The 22,659-nt window shown below is 38.5% G+C and overlaps 1 protein-coding gene across 2 annotated transcripts in view; it reads right to left on the reverse strand.

Moving 5' to 3' along the window:
- Positions 1-22,659, reverse strand: part of BBS9 (Bardet-Biedl syndrome 9) — a 331,597-nt gene that overhangs the window by 195,950 nt on the left and 112,988 nt on the right. For both annotated transcript variants that reach the window (XM_014541095.1, XM_005868077.2), the window contains exons 10-11: positions 7,317-7,498; positions 481-557 (exon numbers count right to left, since the gene is read on the reverse strand). In XM_014541095.1, coding sequence (XP_014396581.1) covers positions 481-557; positions 7,317-7,498 — 259 coding nt within the window. The remainder of the gene's footprint in view (positions 1-480; positions 558-7,316; positions 7,499-22,659) is intronic.

Genomic DNA, 22,659 nt, shown 5'->3' on the forward strand with positions numbered 1-22,659 from the left:
CGGGGGGGCGGGGAGGGAGAAGGGAAGGAATAATTCCTGGCCCAACTGTTTACTCTTAAACTACACACAGATAGCCCATCACAACCACCATAATGTATTAAAGATTGTAAATTATCAAACCCGGAGCTAGACCTTTCATAAACATTATTTCATTGAACCTTCAACAAACATCTTGCGGGGTCAGTATTATCCATCTGGATTAGAATTAAAGTTAAACTTTAAAAAAAGGTAGATTCAGAGTAATGGTGAGAACTGCTTCTACTGTTCCTCTCCCCCTCTTTAGACAGATATCTGCCTAGAAACTCTTTACTGCACCCAGGAGGCTAGAGATGTTTATTTCCAGAAAATAACAAAGATTATAAATTGTTATCCTCCCTAAAGCTTCTATTTGATGGCCTATCATTTCAGCCAATAAATTTTGACCCCAATTTAGCAGAGTCCCCACTATCACCAACTTTCAATGTCTGCAAAGACACCTACAGACACGGAGTCGAAGTCAGGAGAAACCACGGCAGAAATTTTCAAGTCATCTTCTCTCTCAGTCATGGGCCAAACACCTATAATTTGGAAAAATAAAAAAAAGAAAAGAAAGAAAAGAAATTCTTTTTAAAAAGACATTTTATCATAAAGTAAAACCTGCTTTATAGTTTTTAAGAGTTATCTATACCATATATCCCAAACACATTAAAGAAACTAATGCATTACAGAATTAGAAGCTTGATGCTAATTCTTCCCCTTCTACAATATTTTAAGAAAAAAACTGTCTCTTTCTCCAAAGAGAGTAGCTAAGATGTGACCCACTGCCTAACCCGTATTGGGAACTTCAGTGCCTTCTCCTTCACTTCTGGTGGAAGCCTACGTTAGTGCAACACTTTTGAAGGTAAGTTGGTTTGAAAGTAATTACTCTTGAAGGTAAGTAATCCCACTGCTTGGGAGGAGAATTGTTAGGTGACAGGATCCGTACATTTTACTTTTTGATAGTTATTACCAGCTCACAGGCATGCCCAAGGAAGTTCTCTGCTGCTGGTAGTTATTAAAAACAAAACAACCTAAAGCTCTATATTTCTATTAATAGGGAAACAGTTAACCAAATTATGGCATATCCATGTTGTGCAATGGTCTAAACCCCAGAGCTGTAAGTAGGAGTGCTATCTTTATATACTGATAAGAAAAAAACTCCAAGCTATACCTATTAATAAAAAATAAGATGTAGCACAGTGTGTTTATATGCATTTGTAAAAAAAAAAAAAAAACCATCACAAAAACATGAACATTTTCCTAAAGAATACACCACACACTTGATAAAGGTTACCTTTCATCGTGTGGAGTAGGACCGGGGGTTTTAGCCTTTTAGTACTGTTTGAATTCCTTTCACCATATTCATATTATTTTCACAACTTAAAATTTCACTATTTAAAAAGCTTATAGTGTATAATAAGATATTATGAACAACTGACAGAGATCCTAAATAAGCAAGGAACATAAATAATACTTATGCAATGTGTGTGTGTGTGTGCGTGTGTATGCACACATGTACATGACACACTGCTGGCTGCCCACCTACCATCCACCTTCATGCCCCCTTCATTACCAGAGTCCTGATTCTGTTGAGACATTCACCTTCACCTCAAAGTCATTGGGATGATCAAATCCAATTATGTTCACCTCATTCCCCTGACGGTTGGTTGTTTTAGGCATGAGCATGGGGCTTAATCCTGGCAGCTGTGACACAAGGAAAGTTGGGCGTGGGGTTGGGGGATTCTGGTACATGCTTCTGGGAAAGCTATTCCTCCCTAATAAACGGGGAGACTCGGGAGAAACACCTCTCTTCTTCCCTGGAAATCGTCAAAATAAGCAGGAACATAAATAATACTTATGCAATGTGTGTGTGTGTGCGTGTGTATGCACACATGTACATGACACACTGCTGGCTGCCCACCTACCATCCACCTTCATGCCCCCTTCATTACCAGAGTCCTGATTCTGTTGAGACATTCACCTTCACCTCAAAGTCATTGGGATGATCAAATCCAATTATGTTCACCTCATTCCCCTGACGGTTGGTTGTTTTAGGCATGAGCATGGGGCTTAATCCTGGCAGCTGTGACACAAGGAAAGTTGGGCGTGGGGTTGGGGGATTCTGGTACATGCTTCTGGGAAAGCTATTCCTCCCTAATAAACGGGGAGACTCGGGAGAAACACCTCTCTTCTTCCCTGGAAATCGTACTTGCACATGCGCCTGGGACTGCAGAAATCGCCGGGGACCCTGCCAGGAACACCCCCACACGCTGAGGAGGGCCAACTGGACAGATGGAGAGCCCTGGACGCAGCCACATGAACCATCCGTGTCTGGCCAACAGAAGACCTGCCTACGCTTCCAGCAGGCATTCCCAGCAGCGCGGCAATATTTGGAATAGGAATTTCCATAACTTAGTGAGAGTACAGAAGGCAGCTCGTCGCCCACCCAATAACCATCCTTCAAGAAGCCCAATTTTATTCTAGGCAACAAAGTGCTCGGCTAAAACCCTAACTTCCCAGCCTCTTTCGCAGCCTGGAGTGGCCGGTGAGATGAGAGGAGACGCTGCTCAGGGTGTGGCTTCCAGGAAGGATCCTTCAGGAGCTGACTCAGCCGCAGATGTGAGGGCAGCAGTTCCAGAAGCCACCCCTGGACCAGCAGAGGCCCTGGGAGGAGAGGAAGCGGAGTCCCTGATGACCGTGCAACTGCCAAACTGACCCTGGTCTGCCATGGCCGCACTGCCTTCCCCGGGAAAGAGACACACCGCCTGGCCGAAGTCACTGTATGGGGCATTCTGTTACACGCAGCCACACAGCCAAACAACACATCCCAGCACGGGCACCAAGCACAAGCATTCCTAGCCCTCCACGGCGGCAGCGTAGTTATCCTGGACCTGCTTCATCGGCACGCAGACTTTCACCTACACGGCCGGGGCTCACTGCTCTCGCCCTTCCTGAAGGCATATCCTACCCACTCCTCCTGACTCACCCAAGTAGAGCATGACCAACTGTCTAAATCATAGGGAAACCCCATCTTTTTTTAAATTCTTTTTTAAAAATTTTAGAGAGGAAGGAGGAGGGAGAGAGAGAGATAGAAACAACAATGATGAGAATCATTGATCGGCTGCCTCCTGCACGTCCACCACTGGGATCGAGCCCGCAACCCAGGCATGTGCCCTGACTGGGAATCGAACCGTGACCTCCTGGTTCATAGGTTGACACTTAACCACTGGGCCACATCGGCCGGGCAGGTAACCCCATCTTTGAAAGTGCCTACCGACAGCTGTTGATGCTGGTAATAGAAACGCTTGGCAGGATTCACACTAATGAGTTGGGCACAGAAAGCTTCAAAATCCATGAGCCATACAGGAATTATTACTGTAACTTCATGCTTACAACATACATTCCTCATATAACTTACACACATAAAATCGGGTTCAAAACCTTTTTTATTACAGTAGATAATATGCACCATGTGTATAACAAAATGTACTCTTTAAATTGGTTTTAAATTTTGCTGCAATTCTAGCTTTGAAGAAAAAAAAAAGCTTTAAGTACTGACCATAACCCACAAGACTGAAATTTTTTCTAAGTTGAAGTCACTATACGAAAATAAGTGGCATTTAAATGAAGAATGGGGTCTTCAAAAAATTCAGTTTTAATTTCTCAGAATCTTCTATAGTGAAACGATTTGCTGCTTTACATGATTAGAGGTATTTTAATAAAAAATATGTCACCGATTAATAAGGGTACGGAAGACTACATTTTTCCGCATCTAGAAGAAAGTAGTTTAAAAGTCTCTCTTTCCAAAAAGTTTCTCTTTGTTTCTTTTTCAGGAATAAAACCAAATGATGGTGGAGAAAGGGCAGAGCACTTCAAATATCAACGAGAACTTGGGGTTATGGAAACAATGAACTCTGAACCCGAGTCCATGGGCACATCCCTAACCTAATTAGCAGTTATTTCAAATTACACAGAAGGATCAAGGTAGTGACAAGTAGAACAACCTAACCCTTCTCACCCAAGGGCATCACTATGGTCACCAAAAACATAACTTTTAGCTGGAAGGGGTTTTCTGAGAAATGTTAACACAATTAAATGGTAATCAAAATACCATTAGCACTTTGTTTATGGAAAGAACAAAATCTCAAAACACAAAATTTGGAGTGAAAAGCCACATTAAATGTATTTAACGAACTCTAGAAATTTCATGTTTCACATATATGCCACTTTTCCCCAACTACGTTTTTAAACAATAAAATGAGACTTATAATTCCATTAATCCCAAAACAATAGTATCAAAAATAGGGGGAGGGGTTGTATATTGCAATCTGATACATCCAATTTTAACTATTCTCTATTTGACAGGGAGGTGCTGACAACAAATAAATAGGTTTTTAACTAATGAAAGTTATTCCTCCTGCACGTCCACCACTGGGATCGAGCCCGCAACCCAGGCATGTGCCCTGACTGGGAATGGAACCGTGACCTCCTGGTTCATAGGTTGACACTTAACCACTGGGCCACATCGGCCGGGCAGGTAACCCCATCTTTGAAAGTGCCTACCGACAGCTGTTGATGCTGGTAATAGAAACGCTTGGCAGGATTCACACTAATGAGTTGGGCACAGAAAGCTTCAAAATCCATGAGCCATACAGGAATTATTACTGTAACTTCATGCTTACAACATACATTCCTCATATAACTTACACACATAAAATCGGGTTCAAAACCTTTTTTATTACAGTAGATAATATGCACCATGTGTATAACAAAATGTACTCTTTAAATTGGTTTTAAATTTTGCTGCAATTCTAGCTTTGAAGAAAAAAAAAAGCTTTAAGTACTGACCATAACCCACAAGACTGAAATTTTTTGTAAGTTGAAGTCACTATACGAAAATAAGTGGCATTTAAATGAATAATGGGGTCTTCAAAAAATCCAGTTTTAATTTCTCAGAATCTTCTATAGTGAAACGATTTGCTGCTTTACATAATTAGAGGTATTTTAATAAAAAATATGCCACCGATTTATAAGGGTACAGAAGACTACATTTTTCCGTATCTAGAATAAAGTAGTTTGAAAGTCTCTCTTTCTAAAAAGTTTCTCTTTGTTTCTTTTTCAGGAATAAAACCAAATGATGGTGGAGAAAGGGCAGAGCACTTCAAATATCAACGAGAACTTGGGGTTATGGAAACAATGAACTCTGAACCCGAGTCCATGGGCACATCCCTAACCTAATTAGCAGTTATTTCAAATTACACAGAAGGATCAAGGTAGTGACAAGTAGAACAACCTAACCCTTCTCACCCAAGGGCATCACTATGGTCACCAAAAACATAACTTTTAGCTGGAAGGGGTTTTCTGAGAAATGTTAACACAATTAAATGGTAATCAAAATACCATTAGCACTTTGTTTATGGAAAGAACAAAATCTCAAAACACAAAATTTGGAGTGAAAAGCCACATTAAATGTATTTAACGAACTCTAGAAATTTCATGTTTCGCATATACGCCACTCTTCCCCAACTACATTTTTAAACAATAAAATGAGACTTATAATTCCATTAATCCCAAAACAATAGTATCAAAAATAGGGGGAGGGGTTGTATATTGCAATCTGATACATCCAATTTTAACTATTCTCTATTTGACAGGGAGGTGCTGACAACAAATAAATAGGTTTTTAACTAATGAAAGTTATTAAAAGACCTAAGTTTTACTGATTCACTTTCAAAACTTTCTAAGAGAAAGTGCGAAGCCAAAGAATAATCATTTTATTTTAATATTCGTACTCTTTAAATATATTATCTAAAGTCCTCTGACTCTTGTCTTGGTAATTCAGACTCAAAAATACATAAATCTCATAAAGTGATTGGACCAGGAGTAAGACTGGCTCTGTAGTTTTGGTTGGCTTTTGATGTTCTTCTCCTTTTATTATTCCTACTTGTTTTAACATTTCTTTTACGTGAAAATAGTCCATATTTTTTCTCATTAAAAAGAAGAAAAAAAAAACACAACTTTTACCTGACCCTGAAAAGGGAACTTGCAGTAATGCCTTTCACATGTCCAACTCAAACGCAGGATTGGGGTTTTGTTTCTCCTTTTAATTTACAATAAAATTATACCCCTGTGAATCCCAAAGTAAGATAATATTGAGTTATTCAAAACTCAGGAACTGAATATACCATCAGCCTCTGAGTCATTAGAAACAGCATACCGCGGGCTACGCTCTGTGGACGCTAACTACAAACATAAATTCTGTCGCTAAGCTGCAAATGACTACATTTTTAGTAACAAAGTGATAACTCATATATTGCTTTGCTTTCTTTTCAAAGAAGCAACTAACTTTTTTTCAGGGATATTAGAAGTTAATAAATGGCCACTCTAAACTTTAATGCTCTTCTCAAGGCCTGAAACCACTGACCAAAGAGGTACAGGTTCCTTTTTTGTTGTTGTTAAAAAGAAGTTTATTGAGTTTTCTTACATATTGTGTACATCTGCTGATCTGATTGACATGTAGATAAAAGAACTATCACTATTTGGTGACAAAGTAACATGTATTTTAGAAATCCTTTTCTTTCTGTTTTTACTAGAGGCCCAGTGTACAGATTTGTGTACCCATGGGGGTCCTTCGGCCTGGCCTGCGGGGATCCGGTCAAAACCAGCTCTCCAACATCCTCCGAGGGGTCCCAAATTGCAAGAGGGTGGTTCTCGGTGACGCACCCCGAAATCGGGCTCCCTCCTCTCTGGTTCCAGGTGCATCACCCAAGAACCACAGCTGCCAAGTCACCACAGCGCGGCAGCTCCTACGTTGAGCATCTTCCCTCTGGTGGTCAGTGTGTGTCACAGCTACCAGTCAGAGCGTCTGCCCCCTGGTGGTAATTACACATCATAGCTACCAGTCGGATAGAGACACGGGCACTTAGGCTTTTATACATATAGATTCATTTAATGTTTTTGCTCCTAAGAGCTCCCAATATGAAACTAATTCTGCTTGTTCTTTTTCAAATACTGTATTGCTTGAGGAGCACTGGTTCCTTTTTTAGACCTTAAAGGGAAAAAAAACTAGATAGCACTGTCCTCGAAAAGGGGACACTAGTGAAAAAGCATTCTCTTAAATAGGACATATTTTTCAGAACTTACAAAATTCAAATTAGGCACAAAGACTTGTGGGTTAAAGAGCAGCCCAGTTCTTACAAATATGACTTTAATTAAACCTGAGGAAGAAAATTAATATGTACAAAACATTATCCAGATACAAAGTAAAATCAAATAATAAAAAGCTTCAAATGAGATACCTTGTGATTTGTTAACATCTTTAATGATTCTCTGAAGTTCTTTCAGCTCTGCATCAAGTGCGTCATAATTCAGTTCTCTGGACTCAACTTTGGGGGCTTGGAACAAAGACGGGTCTGTCCCCAGGTATGAACACTGCAGGTGACCATCCTCACTCAGGGTAACTATCACGCCCTTTAAATCACTTCAAAAAAGCAGAGAAAATAAGACATAATTAATTTTTTTGTGGGTTTAGATTGACCAACTACATTTTTATTCAATTAAGCTTTAATATGCCATTAAGAAAATGACTACATTATCTATTTCTAAAATTTTAGATCAAAGACGCAATTCAAATGTTTCAAACATGGCCCTAGCTGGTTTGGCTCAGTGGGTAGAGCGTTGGCCTACAGCCTGAAGAGTCCTGGGTTCGATTCTAGTCAAGGGCACATGCCCGGGTTGGGGGCTCAACCCCCAGTAGGGGATGTGCAGGAGGCAGCCAATCAATGATTCTCATCCCCCCTCCCTTCCTCTCTGAAATCAATAAAAAATATTTTTTTAAATGTTTCAAACATGATTTGCATTTACAGAAGTAGTCCCAATGTTCTGATTCATTACAGGAGGAAAAAACCACTAACAATTATTATAATACAATAGCTGTCATTTTGGAGGACCTAACTACACAGCAAATCCTGCTTTAAGAGCTTTTCAAGTACCATGTCTTTAATCCTCACGCCAGCTCCCATTTAGCCTATCATTTTAGCCTACCATTTAAAAAAATCAAAGTGTTTTCTGAACTTGCTATAAAAGTAGTTGAAGTGAACACCATTTGCTTCTTCCATAGTTTGCACAGAAGAAAAAAATTAAACATTGTCATAAGTCATTTTGAGCTAGTACATAATGAATTTGCTTGCTTGATTTTTGTTATGTTTTTTAGTGGCCATTGATTTTTTTTAAAGGGTTACCAACCAGGTTCTAAAGGTTAAATGTTAATAAAAAATCATAAAAAAATTTAAGAGAAAAAAATCCGGAAAGATGTTGCTGTTCATCTGAAGAAAAGGATAAGGTATATAAGGCTCTAGGCCTTATTCAGAATAGATAAGAATTCTTAAAACTCCCCAACATTGACTCATGGCATGTGGTCAGCTCATGAATCCAAAAGCTCAGCTGGACTGAGAGTAGCTACTACACTGTTTGATGCTTCCCATAGGTGGCCCAGCATCCACTTTGCCACCTGCCTTCAACACAACATTCCTAACTCCAGGGCCGAGGCACAGTCAGTGCCACATAACCGTGTGGTATAACTTCAGAAATATAAAAAATCCATGTACATCACTGATCCAACAGCTAAAGAACTAGACTAGGAGTTGGATTAGGGACTTGGGTTCTAACTCTGACTCTGCTATTATATAGCTGAGTCAACTTGGAGAAGCCTCCCTAAATGTTCTTTATCTCCAAAGTGAGAAGGAAAGACTAGATGACCCTCAAAGGTCTTTGAGTTTTATGAATTGGTTCTGTCAATCTATCTCAGAAAATAAATACTCCCAAAATGAAATGATTTTCTTAAAGAGTGAAGCAACACCATAGCACCTCTGGGCATGATCCGTTCTTTGCGGACAACTGAAGCCCCCTAGTGGTCGTGGAAATCCTAACTTCCAGCTCTGACAAGCCCGGTTCAGAAGGGCTCTGAGGGGTCACAGTGATGTGCTCCCATCCCACGCAGCCCCACTGAGGTTTAGGGACCCAGGGGATCCTCAGGAAACTCTAGGACACTGAAGGGCAGATATCTGGCTGGCTTCTCAGAGAATGTGGAGATCATTAGTCCTTTGAAAGGGTTTTTCCATTTCATCTTCACCTTTGAGTGGTCCAGAATATAGGAAAGCTAGCCTGGCCTAATACAAATATCCCTCACTATGCAAATTTGGTCTTTGAGTTGGCTAGCTTATTATTGAATCACTTCTGTCCCACTATTTTAGATAGCAAATAGCAACAATTTAGACACAAGGATTTATCTAAAAATTTACCTGAACCTTCTAAGTTTCTGAGTTCAGATAGGAAGAGTTTGAATAGTAATGCCTACATGTATTTTTTAATTGCCTTTCTACCTAAAGAATATTTTATTTAACAATATTGCCCATAGGGATTAATGTGATAGGTTCTGTGAATGACAGAATTTTATTCTGGAAGAAGCCATCAAGGAAATCAAGTATTGTCTACCATACTACTCATATCTTTAAAATAGAGTGAACAATCCAAAAATTAAGGTCTCTGGATTATTACCGATCCTGAAGCACACCGGCTAACCCAAGGCATGAGTATTTTATGAGGAATCAAGGTCAAAGATATTATATGCATAAGACACATAATAATTCTGCAATTTTTAGCAATGGGGCATGACACTAAAAAATAGAATCTGCTTAGGAATCTGAAAGTCATTGTTTCATCACTCGGTAAACAGATTCCTGTCCTAATAATACATCCAAACAAAATTCCAGATGGATTTTAAAAGTTAAACTTAAAAATATGAAACTGCAAAAATATTTATCTGCCCTTGGGATGGAAAGGACTTTTGCTGCAAGAAAGCTATAGAGGAAACTACAAAGGAAATTATCTCTAAATCAAGCCACATAAAAAATTTAAACTTGTTATATGCTTTAAAAAACAACATGGTAAAAAGAACAAAAGGCAAACTGGGAAAACACTGGCAACAAACATAAAATACATAACTCAAGTCAAACCATATGAAGTTGAGAATATTCAACTGTTTTTAGCCTATAAAATCAGTTTTATGTGTTTCAGCTAATATGTAAAAACTCTTACCAATCAATGAAAATAAGATTATATCCAAAAACAAGGTCAAAAGAAATGTACGATTCACACATAAAAATAGTCACTAAATAGATTAAAACACATTCCAAAATCAATAAAGTATATATTTTAAAGCTATCCTTTATTATTTAACACATCAAACTAGCAAAAATTGTGTTTAAAAATCAGTCCTGATGTTAGAGAAGGTACATGGAGATATAAACTCACATACGCTCTCAATGGGAATGCAAATTTATTATAAATCCTTTTAGAGAACATTTTAGAAATATATATCAAAAGCTTTAGAAATAAATGCTCATTGCCTTTTCATACAATAATCTACTTTCACAGTTTTTAAGAAAATTTAAGATCAAACAAATGATAAGAAAAAGGGAAAGTATTTTTAATTGTGATACAGCTATAATAGAATGCTTAGAAGCCATTCAAAATCATGCACTGGGCTGTAACTGGTTTGGCTCAGTGGATAGAGCATCGGCCTGCGGACTGAAAGGTCCCAAGTTCGATTCCGGTCAAGGGCATGTACCTTGGTTGCGGGCACATCCCCAGTGGGGGGTGTGCAGGAGGCAGCTGATCGATGTTTCTGACTCTCTATCCCTTTCCCTTCCTCTCTGTAAAAAATCAATAAAATATATTTTTTTAAAAAAATCATGCGCTGGGCCTCTAGTGTTTTATAATTAAATAAAATTTAAAAGAAAACTATTTTCTTTTGTATGAAAAAAAGTGTTCTATTTTCCATCCCTAGACACTGAATTTGAATCATCAACTTAGAGGTTAAATAATCTGTGGGATTAGAACTTTTATCTAGTTCTCTTTTTCTAACAAGGCCAATCTAGAAAATGTACAACCTGAAAGTATTTGAAATACAGCTCACAAGAGATAAAAAATGAACAGTTTCTTTCATTTGCTAATTCAATCAAACAAATGAGCAATAGTTTTAAAAACAAATGAAAAGAAATGCACTCAATCAAATTATATATTATTCAGCCACATTTTATGTAAAATAGAAATATTTTAAGTTATCAGATTATAATTCTGGTTTTTGTTATTATATATCCATATCAAAAAATATTGAAAACTGCCTGGCCGGTGTGACTCAGTGGTTGAATGTCAACCCATGAACCAAGAAGTCACTGGTTCCATTCTAGGTCAGGGCACATGCCCAGGTTGCACGCTTGATCTCCAGTAGGGGGCGTGCAGGAGGCAGCCCCATTATTAGACCCAGTTTTTACTCTGCCTCAGTCAGAAGCACAGGATTGAAAGGCACTTTCCTGAAATCAATCAAAACATTTTTTAAAACTTAAACATTTTAGACCCAGTTTTTACTCTGCCTCAGTCAGAAGCACAGGATTGAAAGGCACTTTCCTTCAAGAACAAGAGCAGATGGGAAGCAGGCAGCCCTCCCTCAGCCCCAACAGGCTGGACCTGACCACTTGAATATATGCTGACTCACTTCACCATCTCTCAACAACAGAACAGAAGCTACAATGGCAAATAAAACATGGTCTTGCCCCATCAGAAACTGGTCTAGTTGTAAAGGAAAACATCTTTTTTTCTTAAATAGCAAGTGCAGTATAACATGGCAGATGCTATTAGCCCAGTAGGAACAGACTGCAGTGACTTTGCCAGAGAACAGGACAAGTTTCATGGGGCAGAGGATGCAGGAGTGGGTCCTGACCTACAAGTAGATCCTCAGATGAAAAATAAACTAACAGATAGAAGGAAGAGGACCCTGGCCTCAGTGAACTCATTCAGTCTCATGACTTTAAATATTAAATACCTTTTAGGGCCAGCTCCCTGTTTATACCTCCAGACAGACCTCCCTCCCAAGTCCAGCCACATACTCGATCTCCCCACCTGGAAGGCCCACAGACATCTACCACCGAAAGTACCTACAGCAGAGTTCCTGATTGGAGCTCCTCCTGTCCAACTCAAGCTCAACCCTCCTGCAGCCTTTTCGAATTTCCAAGACAAGAAGAGAGATTCAACATTCAGTGAAATAAAGAAGTCAAGGCACTTGGACAAAGAAAATTGAAGGAGATTAGGCCAAGGTGGGGCCAAGAAATTACATAGGATTAAATCATACAGATTCTTTCATCCTCAAACAATAGGAAGTCACAAAAGGTTTTTAAGTATAGGAATGAGAAATAACATGATCAGATTCATCTCTGACAAAGATCCCTTCTGATTGCAATGTGGAGAGATCATGCGGGCCGGGGGGGAGGGGAGGGGGGCGGCCTAATATGGTAAATAAATCCAGGTGAGAAAGGGTGGTGGCCTGGTGAAGATGATAGGGATGGAGAGAAGGGAGTAGATCAAACCTATTTAGAAGGTATAATCACATAATCTCACTGACTCTCCAAGTAACCTTGTGAAGAAGAGTATTGCCTCGACTGTACAAAAAGAAGAATGAAACCCAGAGAAGAGAAAAGAATAGATTGTAGTTACCAGAAGACAATAAGCAAAGCTACAGAGAGCTACAGGCTTTCTGGCTTCAGACCTGAATCTTTCTGTTACCACGCTGCTGCCCTCAGAAGGCAGCAAGTGACTCTTCACACAGGATGATTTTTTAGAGTAGACTATGTATTCAGCAAATGGAAGATGCTTTTACATTTAACTGAATTGTATTTTAAATAAACTACCAGAGTTGTTTTTTCATTATTATTCTAAGCACGATGACTACATATTCAAGAATCAACTATGGAAAATAAGAGAGAAAAGGAAAAGAAGAGACCAATTCTACATAAAATGTCATGTGAATATTTGCCTTTAAGCTACAAAGTTAAGTACAAAATGATTGTGGTTATTTCCTCCTGTTGAAGTGAAATTAGCTGACACACCTGTTTGGAATTCAGTAGTAAAGGCCTATCTGACAGCCATTTGGAAGTTGCTATTGTCAGCAGGATCCAACTTTGTACATTTAGAAAGAAAAAACATATCTCTTTTGATGAAAGTTATCAATTGTTAAAATTATCTGTATTATAAAGTAGATTAATGACTGTCTACAGAACCCTACTGGGATGTGGCTTTCTCGTTAGTTCTTGTGAGGACAAGTATATCTTACACAAAAGAAATAATGCTTGTGTTGGAAAAACCTCAAATTATAATTGTTCTTACAGTTAAACCAGCTTTGGGTTCTTTAGCGCCTTTACTGCTCTAACATTGAAATAGAAAAAAAAAGATGGGCACACAATTTTGTTCCAGGCTTTTTCATTTACTATTTACTTCTCGTTTCTTCACTGTATTTCATTCACTCATCATTCGTTCACTGGTTCATTCATTCATCAAATATTCTCAAACACCTGTCATAGGCAGGATACTATTTGAGGTGCTATAGAGCAGACGCTGATAAATAAAATAGGAAAGCACATCAATGAAATTGCAGTCCCATAAAAGAATAAGACATGCGCCTTGACAGGTATAATATGGGGTAGACACAAGTACCATAAGGCAAGTACAAAGTACTTTACTATTCAGAAGTAGGAATGTTATTTCTAGCCACAGGGATTGAGGAAATTTTAACGGTGGAAATAAAAGCTTATGTGGACACTGAAATACGGTTTGTTTTTCAATTATTGTTTCTGACATATGAATTAACACATATGTGATTTGTACACAAAGAAATGATGTTAACAGAACTCTGAAGTTGGTTCGTGCTCAATTTTTCCCAGGACCTAAATGTTTGTTTGTTTTTTAATTCTTGAGAGTACTACAGATGCCCCCATTTTTTTGAACCTCTAAGTAGCAGCCGAAAACTAAGTGCCTGCCTATGTCACATGCACGGTTCTCTCACTGTTCTTCGTGGCCCCATTTGCATACGCGCCTGGGTTGAAAGTGCTTCTTACGTGATTTTCTTGATCAGCATGTATTTTGCTCCTGTCTCCTCTACCCTTCCTTCAAGCTGCCTTCCCCTTCCTATTTAAAAGTAAAGCCCTATCTTATTCTGGTAATTATTGAGGTGTGCTTTTGCCCTTTTTTGTTTGGTGTTATTTGTCTTGTTTTGCTTATTTTGGGAGGGATGCTCCAATTTTAATGTGCAATAGATTTTAAGTGATCTGCCCCATGATAATTTGTTTCTTTAAACCTTCTTACTATTAATTTGTAATTTATTACATTATAACATAAATATCTGTAATATTTGAGTCTTTTGGATTTGGAGAGTAGGTGTGAAGAACACTCAGTATGAAGGACATGAGAGCATAAAGCACGAAGGAGAGAAGTTTAGACAATGTACGAGAAACAACAAACAGCCTGGGGACAGCATGCAATGGATAAAAAAAATGGAAAGAGATTTAAAAAAAAAAAAAGATTTCAAAAAAAGGCTTTTAAGCTGGTGAGTGACATGAGCAAAATTATGCTTAAGAATGTCTACCCTAAAAGACGCAATGTTGTTAAAAATGTTGATTCTCCCCAAAATGATCTGTGGATGTGACACAATCCAAATGAAAATCCCAGAAGGCTTTTTTTTCCCCAGTGGAAACTGGCAAGCTGATTTCACATTTCTATGGGAATGCTCGAGCACATGAGTACACACACACACACACACACACACACACACACACACACACACACCCTAGAATGGCAAAACAATTTCGAAAAAGGAAGAATAGAGATAGAGGGCTTTCACAAACTGACTTCAAGGCAAACCTGAACTCTACAGTAATCAGGACAGTGTGGTGTTGGCATGAGGGTAAACAGATCAACGGGACAGAAATGAGAGCCCAGAAACTAACCTGGACTCATACAGACAATTTCCCACAAAGAGGCCAAGGCAGCTCAGTGGGGAAAAGAAAGTCTTTTTAACAAATGGTGTTTGACAAACTGGATCTCCACATGGAAAAAAAGAAAACAGTATATACAACAACTAATTTAGGAGGGATCACTGACCTAAATATAGTAGCTGAATCTATAAAGCTTTGGGGGGGAGGGGGGTAACACAATTTCTTCAGGTCTGGGACGGACAAAGATATTTTAGGATGTAGAAAGCAAAAAACAACAAGATAAATTACACTTCTTCAGACTTCAAAACTTTTCATCAAAAGATACTATTAAGGAAATATTGGCCCGGCCGGTGTGACTCAGTGGTGGAGCACTGACCCATGAACCCAGAGGTACCTGGTTCAGTTCCCAGATATGGCACATGCCTGGGTTGTGGGTTCGATTCCCAGTGTGGGATGTGCAGAAAGCAGCCCATCAATGATTCTCTCTCATCACTGATGTTTTTCTCTCTCTCTCCCCCTCTTCCTTCTCTCTGAAATCAATAAAAAAATATTTTTTGAAATGGCTGGTAAGCCCCCCCTCCAAAAGAAAAAACAAAACTCAACATCATTAGTCATCAGGAAAATGCAAATTAAAATCACAATTGGCTGCCACCACATACAAATCAGAATGTCTAAATTAAAAATTCTGATAGCACTGAATGCTGGAGAGAATATGGAGCAACCAGGGCTCTCACACACCACCGGTGGGAACCTAAAACGGGTCAACTGCCTGCAAAAAGGTTTGGCGGTTTCTCATAAGATTAAACATATATCAACCCTCTGACCCAGTAATTTTATCCCTAGCTATTTATCTAAGATAAATTAAATCATAGCCAAAAAAAAGGCTTATCCAGAAGAAGAGATGAGCAAATTATGATGTATTCACTGAATGGAACACTACTCAGCAATAAAAAATAATTAGTCACTGTTATATGCAACAACAAAAAAGAATGTTTCAAAATGTGTTGAATAAAATAAGACAGACATAAAGTGCATACTGTGTGATTCCATTTATATGAAGCGCTGGGAGAGGCCACATAAATCTATTATGAAAAAGACGTGAGCAGTGGTTACCTAGAAGCAGGGAAGAAGGGATTACTCATTAGAAGGGGACACAAGGAACAATTCCAGTATGGAAATGTCCTTTAACTTGAGAGAGCTACCGGTTACACAGGTATATCCATTTGTCAAAACTGCGCCATGAAGGTCTGTGCCTTCCAATGTATGAGAATTTTACCTTCAAAAATAAAGCTAAAGTAGGGTAGGTGGAGGTACAGGAAAAGGAAGCATGCAGAATGCTGATAACTGTTGAAGTTGAGCACTAGATACAAGGGAGTTCATTATACTATCCACTTATTTTGTATATATTTGAGCTTTTCCAGAATGTAAAAGTTTGGGGGTTAAAAAAAACAGCAAATAAAATGCATTACATACATACAAAAATACAGGGTGGGGGCCAAAGTAGGTTTACAGTTGTGAGTACACAAACACGGAGTTTGTTCTTATATTATTAATCATTGTATTATTTTCCATACAAACCATTGTAATCCCACTTTTGCCCACCCTGTACATATAAATGACACCACCAACACACCACCTACAGAGAGGATGTATAAAACCTACCCTGACATGACCTGAGGACCGCCTAGCACTTTAGCTCTATATTTATGCCATAAATGTTCTCTCCCCCTCTCCCACCCCATTCAACCTTCTCCTCCATCTTGCCCATTTCCCTTCATCAGTGTGGTAGACTGAAAAAATGGCCACAATGTTCTCCTTCCCTCCCCCATGTATCTACAGCTCTTTTGATGTGACTTTACCATTCCTCTCATTAAGGGTTGAAGTCTATTCTGCACCCCTTGAATCTGGACTGGACTTGTGCCTTGCTTTAGCTAAGAGAATAATGAGATCATCCAGCATTAGGATGGGCTGTAAATACAATGTGTGTCCTTATAAGAGACAAAAAAAAAAAGGATAAGACATAGAGCAACATGGAGTAGAAGTCCAGGTACAGGCAGAGGCAGAGACTGGAGTGATGAGACCACAAGGCCAGGAACACAAGAGTTGTCAGAGGCTACCAAAGGTTAGGAAAGAGGCATGGAATAGATTCTCCCTCAGAACTTCCAGAGGGAACCATACGTGTTCACAGCTTGATTTTGGACTTCTGTGCTACAGACTGTGAGAGAATACCTTCCTATTGTTTTAAAACATCAAGCTGGCTGTAGTTTGTTACAGCAGACCCAGGAAACCAATACACAGCAGAGCAGAAGAGCCACCCAGCTAAGCTCAGCCCAAGACTGACAATCCCCAGAATCATGACTAAATAAATATTTGTTGTTTTAAGCTAATTTTTGAGATGGTCTGTTACATAGCAAAGCTAATTAACACACGCAACCTTCCAAATACCCACTCCTCTATTTAAAATTCTCTCTCCCCCCAAAAAAAACAATAAAATAAAATTATCTCTTCCACAGCCAATCTTATTACCTTCAAATAAATGAGACCACATCACTCTACCCACTAAATAATATTTCTACAATAGCACCTATAGAATGTTATAGCATTTTAAAAATTTTTACATGTTTGTCATCTTTGACCAGGCTGCAAACTCCCTCGAGGCAGGGATTACATAATATTGAATTTGTATCCCTCAATGCCAGAAAACGATGACTTCATCTATATAAAATTTTCCAAAAGAATTCATTCTAAATTCATCTTTCTCTATGATACCTATTTATAGGCAAACACAAAAACACCACAACATTCCTTAATCAATAATTACAGACTAACAAGTCAACGAGGAAGACATCTGAAATTGCCCATAACACTTCAAATGGAACCCTTGAGATCAATATAAAATAGACCCAACTTTATTTATAGTGATCTAACATCCCTTCCCTAATCCTGCTAATCATCAAATCATAAGGCAATGACAACAGAGGTGGGGAGATTGAGTATGCAGGTGGTGGCTCTAACCTGGCAAGGTGCCTTGAATGTAAAAATGCCAAGAAAGCTGGTATGCAAATATATTCTCTCCCAAGGAGAAGAAAGTTTTCTACAGTAGGCGTTCCAGGCAATGAATCTTTCCATAAATAAAACGAGATGTTGGAACCCATCCCTGGTGAATGAAAGAAGACGTGGTTGTGTGCCATGACTTTCTAGTGCATTAAGCCCTTACCGGAATGAAGTCAGGCACTGAGCAAACCACCTGTGTATTTTTAGACCATATGTGTTGAGGAGTTACTTTTGCAATTTTTTTAAATAATTATGGCTTGTTGGTCTTATTCTGCATGAGCATCTCTCAGGTAAAGCTTCATATCACGGCTTGTAATAAATACAAAAATCTGGGCACCAGGAAGAATCCAGCATACAATATAATTTTTCTGTTTCACAGTGAGTATTTTTTTTTTGTCCACCCTTCCATACTGACTTCCCAAGAATCAAAAATTTAACACAAATTTTTAAGTTGCAATGTGAGGTTTGTGTAAATGGTTTTCAGTCATTATTACTACCCACAATTAGACTCAATAATCAAGAGCTGGATTATTTAATGGGAAAGACATGGTCATTAGAATGCCCAAGAACAGGACAAGTAAATGGGGGAGCCAGGGCCAGCGTCCAAAGGTATCAAAGTAGCAGGAACTCTGGGGGAAAGATGCTGTCACAGAACATTGCAGAAACTGCAGTGGTTGCAGTGGGGAGACTGAACAAACTACCTTTTGTAGTAAAGAAATTTCCAAGCATCAAGAAATCAGACATTTGCCTGTTCTTTCAAAACGAACTCTTCTTATTAAACTTACTAGAAAGTCAACACCAGACTACTAAATCAGACTAATTATGCTCACAGACTAAATAAATAAATTGCTAACCAGGAAAAGAAAAGGAAAAAAAAAAGATGTAACTTCTAGAAGTGCCTCTTTTCTACTGGGGAAGCAAAATATGTTTATAAGGATCTGACTCAACTCTAACTTCTTTCATTGTTAAAAAAGAATATATTTATTTATTACCTACTGCATTCGGGCACCATCCTGGATGTTGAAGATAAATAGGCAGGTTACACTGGTCCTTTTCCTCAAAGAACTTAAAGTGGCCAATACAGATCAATCAAACAAGAATGGATAAGGCATGTTCTGACAGACTATGGACAGCAAGGGAACCCAAAGAAACAAAGAGAAAGAACGTCAAAATCAGATAGATGATGCTTCCTACAAAGACAACATGAGCAGGAGCTGGACAAAAGAGCAGGGCATTCCCATAAAGTCTCCTCCATGAAGGACACACCACACACATACCCTCAGAGTACAGGACATTCTGGAAAAAAAAGTTTTACTAAGGCCAGAACTACTCCTTCCACAAATCTCTATTGAGTGTCAAAGATGTGCCAGGCACAGTTCTCAGAGTGAGAATATCGATAAAGAAATCACACACAAACTTCTGTCGTCGAAAGCTCACATTCTAGTAAGGAGAAAAGCACAATGAACAAAAGAAATAAATATATGAAACATTCAAAGGTGGCAGGTGCTATGGAGATAAAGTTAGCAGGTAAAGTAAGATTCAAATTGGACCTAGAAGGAAAGGCATGATGTGCATGGGTGTTAAGGCTGGGGAGGTGATCCAGATAATTGGAACAGCATGAGCATGAGTATTAAGATACACGTGTTCCTATTGGCCAGAAAGTCTATTTTCTCCCAAAGAGGATTCAGATGGAAAAGTGGTTGGTGATAAAAATTAAAGGTATACAAAGACTTTTAGTGTCTTGCAAAGAAGTGTGAACCTTACTCCACAAGCAATGGGAAGCCACTGAAAGATCCCAGTGGAGGAGAAACAATCCATTTTCTCAGTCCTCCCCGATTTCTACATGGCATTTACCGAATTGATCGTGCCCCTCCCATTTGCTCATTCAATGGGCACTCACTGTGCAGCTACATGATACTGTGTTAGAAATAATATTTTTAAAGTAACACTGTATTCCATGTCATAAACGGTTGTAGAGGTGTGGCTCATTTCCAGTCACTAAGAAAAATAGGTGCCTATATCCCAGTCCAGATACTAAGGACACTGTGCGGAGTGATATATGGGTGAGCAAAGCTGAGTAATAGCATAGGAAAGGACATTATAAAGTGTAATCTTGTGAAACACAGAAGTGGAATCTTCGATTTTCCCCCATAGAAACTATGTCAGGATTGAGGACAATAAGTACAAAGTCTGTTTTTAAAAGCATCTCTCATAAAGTAGTGATTTGGGTTTCCATTTTCAAATATACCAAGGAGAGATCTCTTCATTTCTTGGAAACAGCCACGAAAATTTAGGGACACTGTCAGCTAATTGAGAGAGAGAATCAGTGTGGCCTGGAGTTCAGGAGAGAAAGAGAATGCCTAAATTCAGAATTGTGATGGATGGTGTTCTCCTATGGCTCCATAAAGGCAAGCTACCCAACTTCAGACCATTAGTGAATAACCGAATCTTATTATTAGACACCTTAGTAGTGATAATTCTTTAGCACAAACCAGTTAAAGCAAAGAATTTCAGAAACTCACTGATGTATATTTTCTCACCTCGTTTTCTCCTGCCTGAAAGTTCAGGCAAATCTTCACAAATCCACACCTAAATTTGTTTTCACAATTCTTTTTGAGCAGCTCTTCCCTTGATTCTGGTCTTACTTTCTTCTCTAAGGAGGGCAGAAGGTTCTATGATGAGCTGTATCCTCCAACTCTAATCCTTCCTAACTTGATTCCATGCTCCTCAGCAGAGCTTAATGTGGTCCTGTGGCCTTCGTGGTCAATGTGGTTTTTGTGGGGCATACAGTTAGCTAGCTGCCCAAGCTGCTCCCTTTACCAATCAGAAGATGAAATGTCACCCCAAAGCCACAGAATATACATTCTTCTCAAGTGCACATGGGACATTTTCAAAGATAGACCACATATTGGGTCACAGGCAAAGTCTCTCCAAATTCAAGAAGATTGAAATCATACCAAGCATCTTCTCAGACCACAAGGGCATAATATGAGAAATAAACAACAATAAAAACAATCAAAAAAATTCAAATGCTTGGAAATTGAATAGCATGCTATTAAACAACGATTGGGTAACCAAAAAAGATTAAAGAAAAAATTAAAAACATCCTGGAAACAAATGACAATGAAAACACAACAATCCAAAATCTATGGAACACAGTGAAAGCAGTCCTGAGAGAGAAGTTTATAGCTCTACAGGCCTACCTCAGAAAACCAGAAAAAAATGATAATAAATCATCTAACTCTACAACTTAAAGAATTAGAAAGAGAGCAACAAGAAAGACCCAGAATGAGCAGAATAAAAGAGATAATAAAGATCAAAGCAGAAATAAATGACATAGAGACCAAAAAAACAATACAAAAGATAAATGAAACCAAGAGCGGGTTCTTTGAAAGGATAAACAAGATTGACGAACCTCTAGCCAGGCTCACCAAGAAGCAAAGAGAGAGGACCCAAATAAACCAAATCAGAAACGATAGAGGCGAAATAACAACAGACCCCACAGAAATACAAATGATTGTTAAACAATACTATGGACAGCTCTACTCCAACAAACTAGACAACCTGGAGGAAATGGACAAATTCCTAGAAAAATACAACATTCCAAAACTTAATCAGGAAGAATCTAAAAATCTCAATAGGCCAATAACTATGGAAGAAATTGAAGCAGTCATCAGAAAGCTTCCAGCAAACAAAAGCCCAGGACCAGATGGCTTCTCAGGGGAGTTTTACCAAACTTTCAAGGAAGAACTAAAACCTATCCTCCTCAGACTACTACAAAAAATTCAGGAGGAAGGAACACTTCCAAGCTCATTCTATGAAGCCAGCATCACCCTAATACCAAAACCAGGTAAAGACAACACAATGAAAGAGAATTACAGGCCAATATCCCTCATGAACATAGATGCCAAAATCCTCAACAAAATCTTAGCAAATTGGATCCAGCAGTACATCAGAAAGATCATACACCATGACCAAGTAGGATTTATCCCAGGGATGCAAGGATGGTACAATATCCACAAATCAATAAACGTGATACATCACATAAAAAAATCGAGGAAAAAAAAGCACATAGTCATATCAATTGATGCAGAAAAAGCATTTGATAAAATCCCACCCCCTTCCTTGAAAAAAAAAAAACCCTCAGCAAAATGGGAATAGAGGTATCATACCTCAACATTAATAAAAGCTTATATGACAAACCTACAGTCAACATCATTCTCAATGGGAAAAAACTAAAACCATTTCACCTAAGAACAGAAATGAGACAGGGATGCCCAATTTCACCATTCCTGTTTTACATAATTCTGGAAGTGCTGACCATAGCAATTAGACAAGAAGAAATAAAAGGTATCCAAATTGGAAAAGATATAAAACTGTCATTATTCACAGATGACATGATACTATACATAGAAAGCCCTAAAGACTGCATCAAAAACTTATTAGACTTAATAAATGAATTTGGCAGTGTAGCAGGATACAAAATTAACACCAAAAATTCTATGGCATTTTTATACACCAATAGTGAACTTACAGAAAGAGAGACTAAAAAAAAAACAATGCCATTTATCATCACACCAAAAAAATTAAGATACCTAGAAATAAACTTAACTAAGGAGGTAAAAGACCTACATGCGAAAAACTACAGGACACTGAAAAAAGAGATAGAGGAAGACATAAACAGATGGAAGAACATACCATGTTCATGGATTGATAGAATCAACATCATTAAAATGTACACACTACCCAAAGCAATCTACAGATT

Source organism: Myotis brandtii, unplaced genomic scaffold (assembly GCF_000412655.1).
Source record: "Myotis brandtii unplaced genomic scaffold, ASM41265v1 scaffold260, whole genome shotgun sequence".
In the NCBI taxonomy this organism is placed as follows: Eukaryota; Metazoa; Chordata; class Mammalia; order Chiroptera; family Vespertilionidae; genus Myotis; species Myotis brandtii.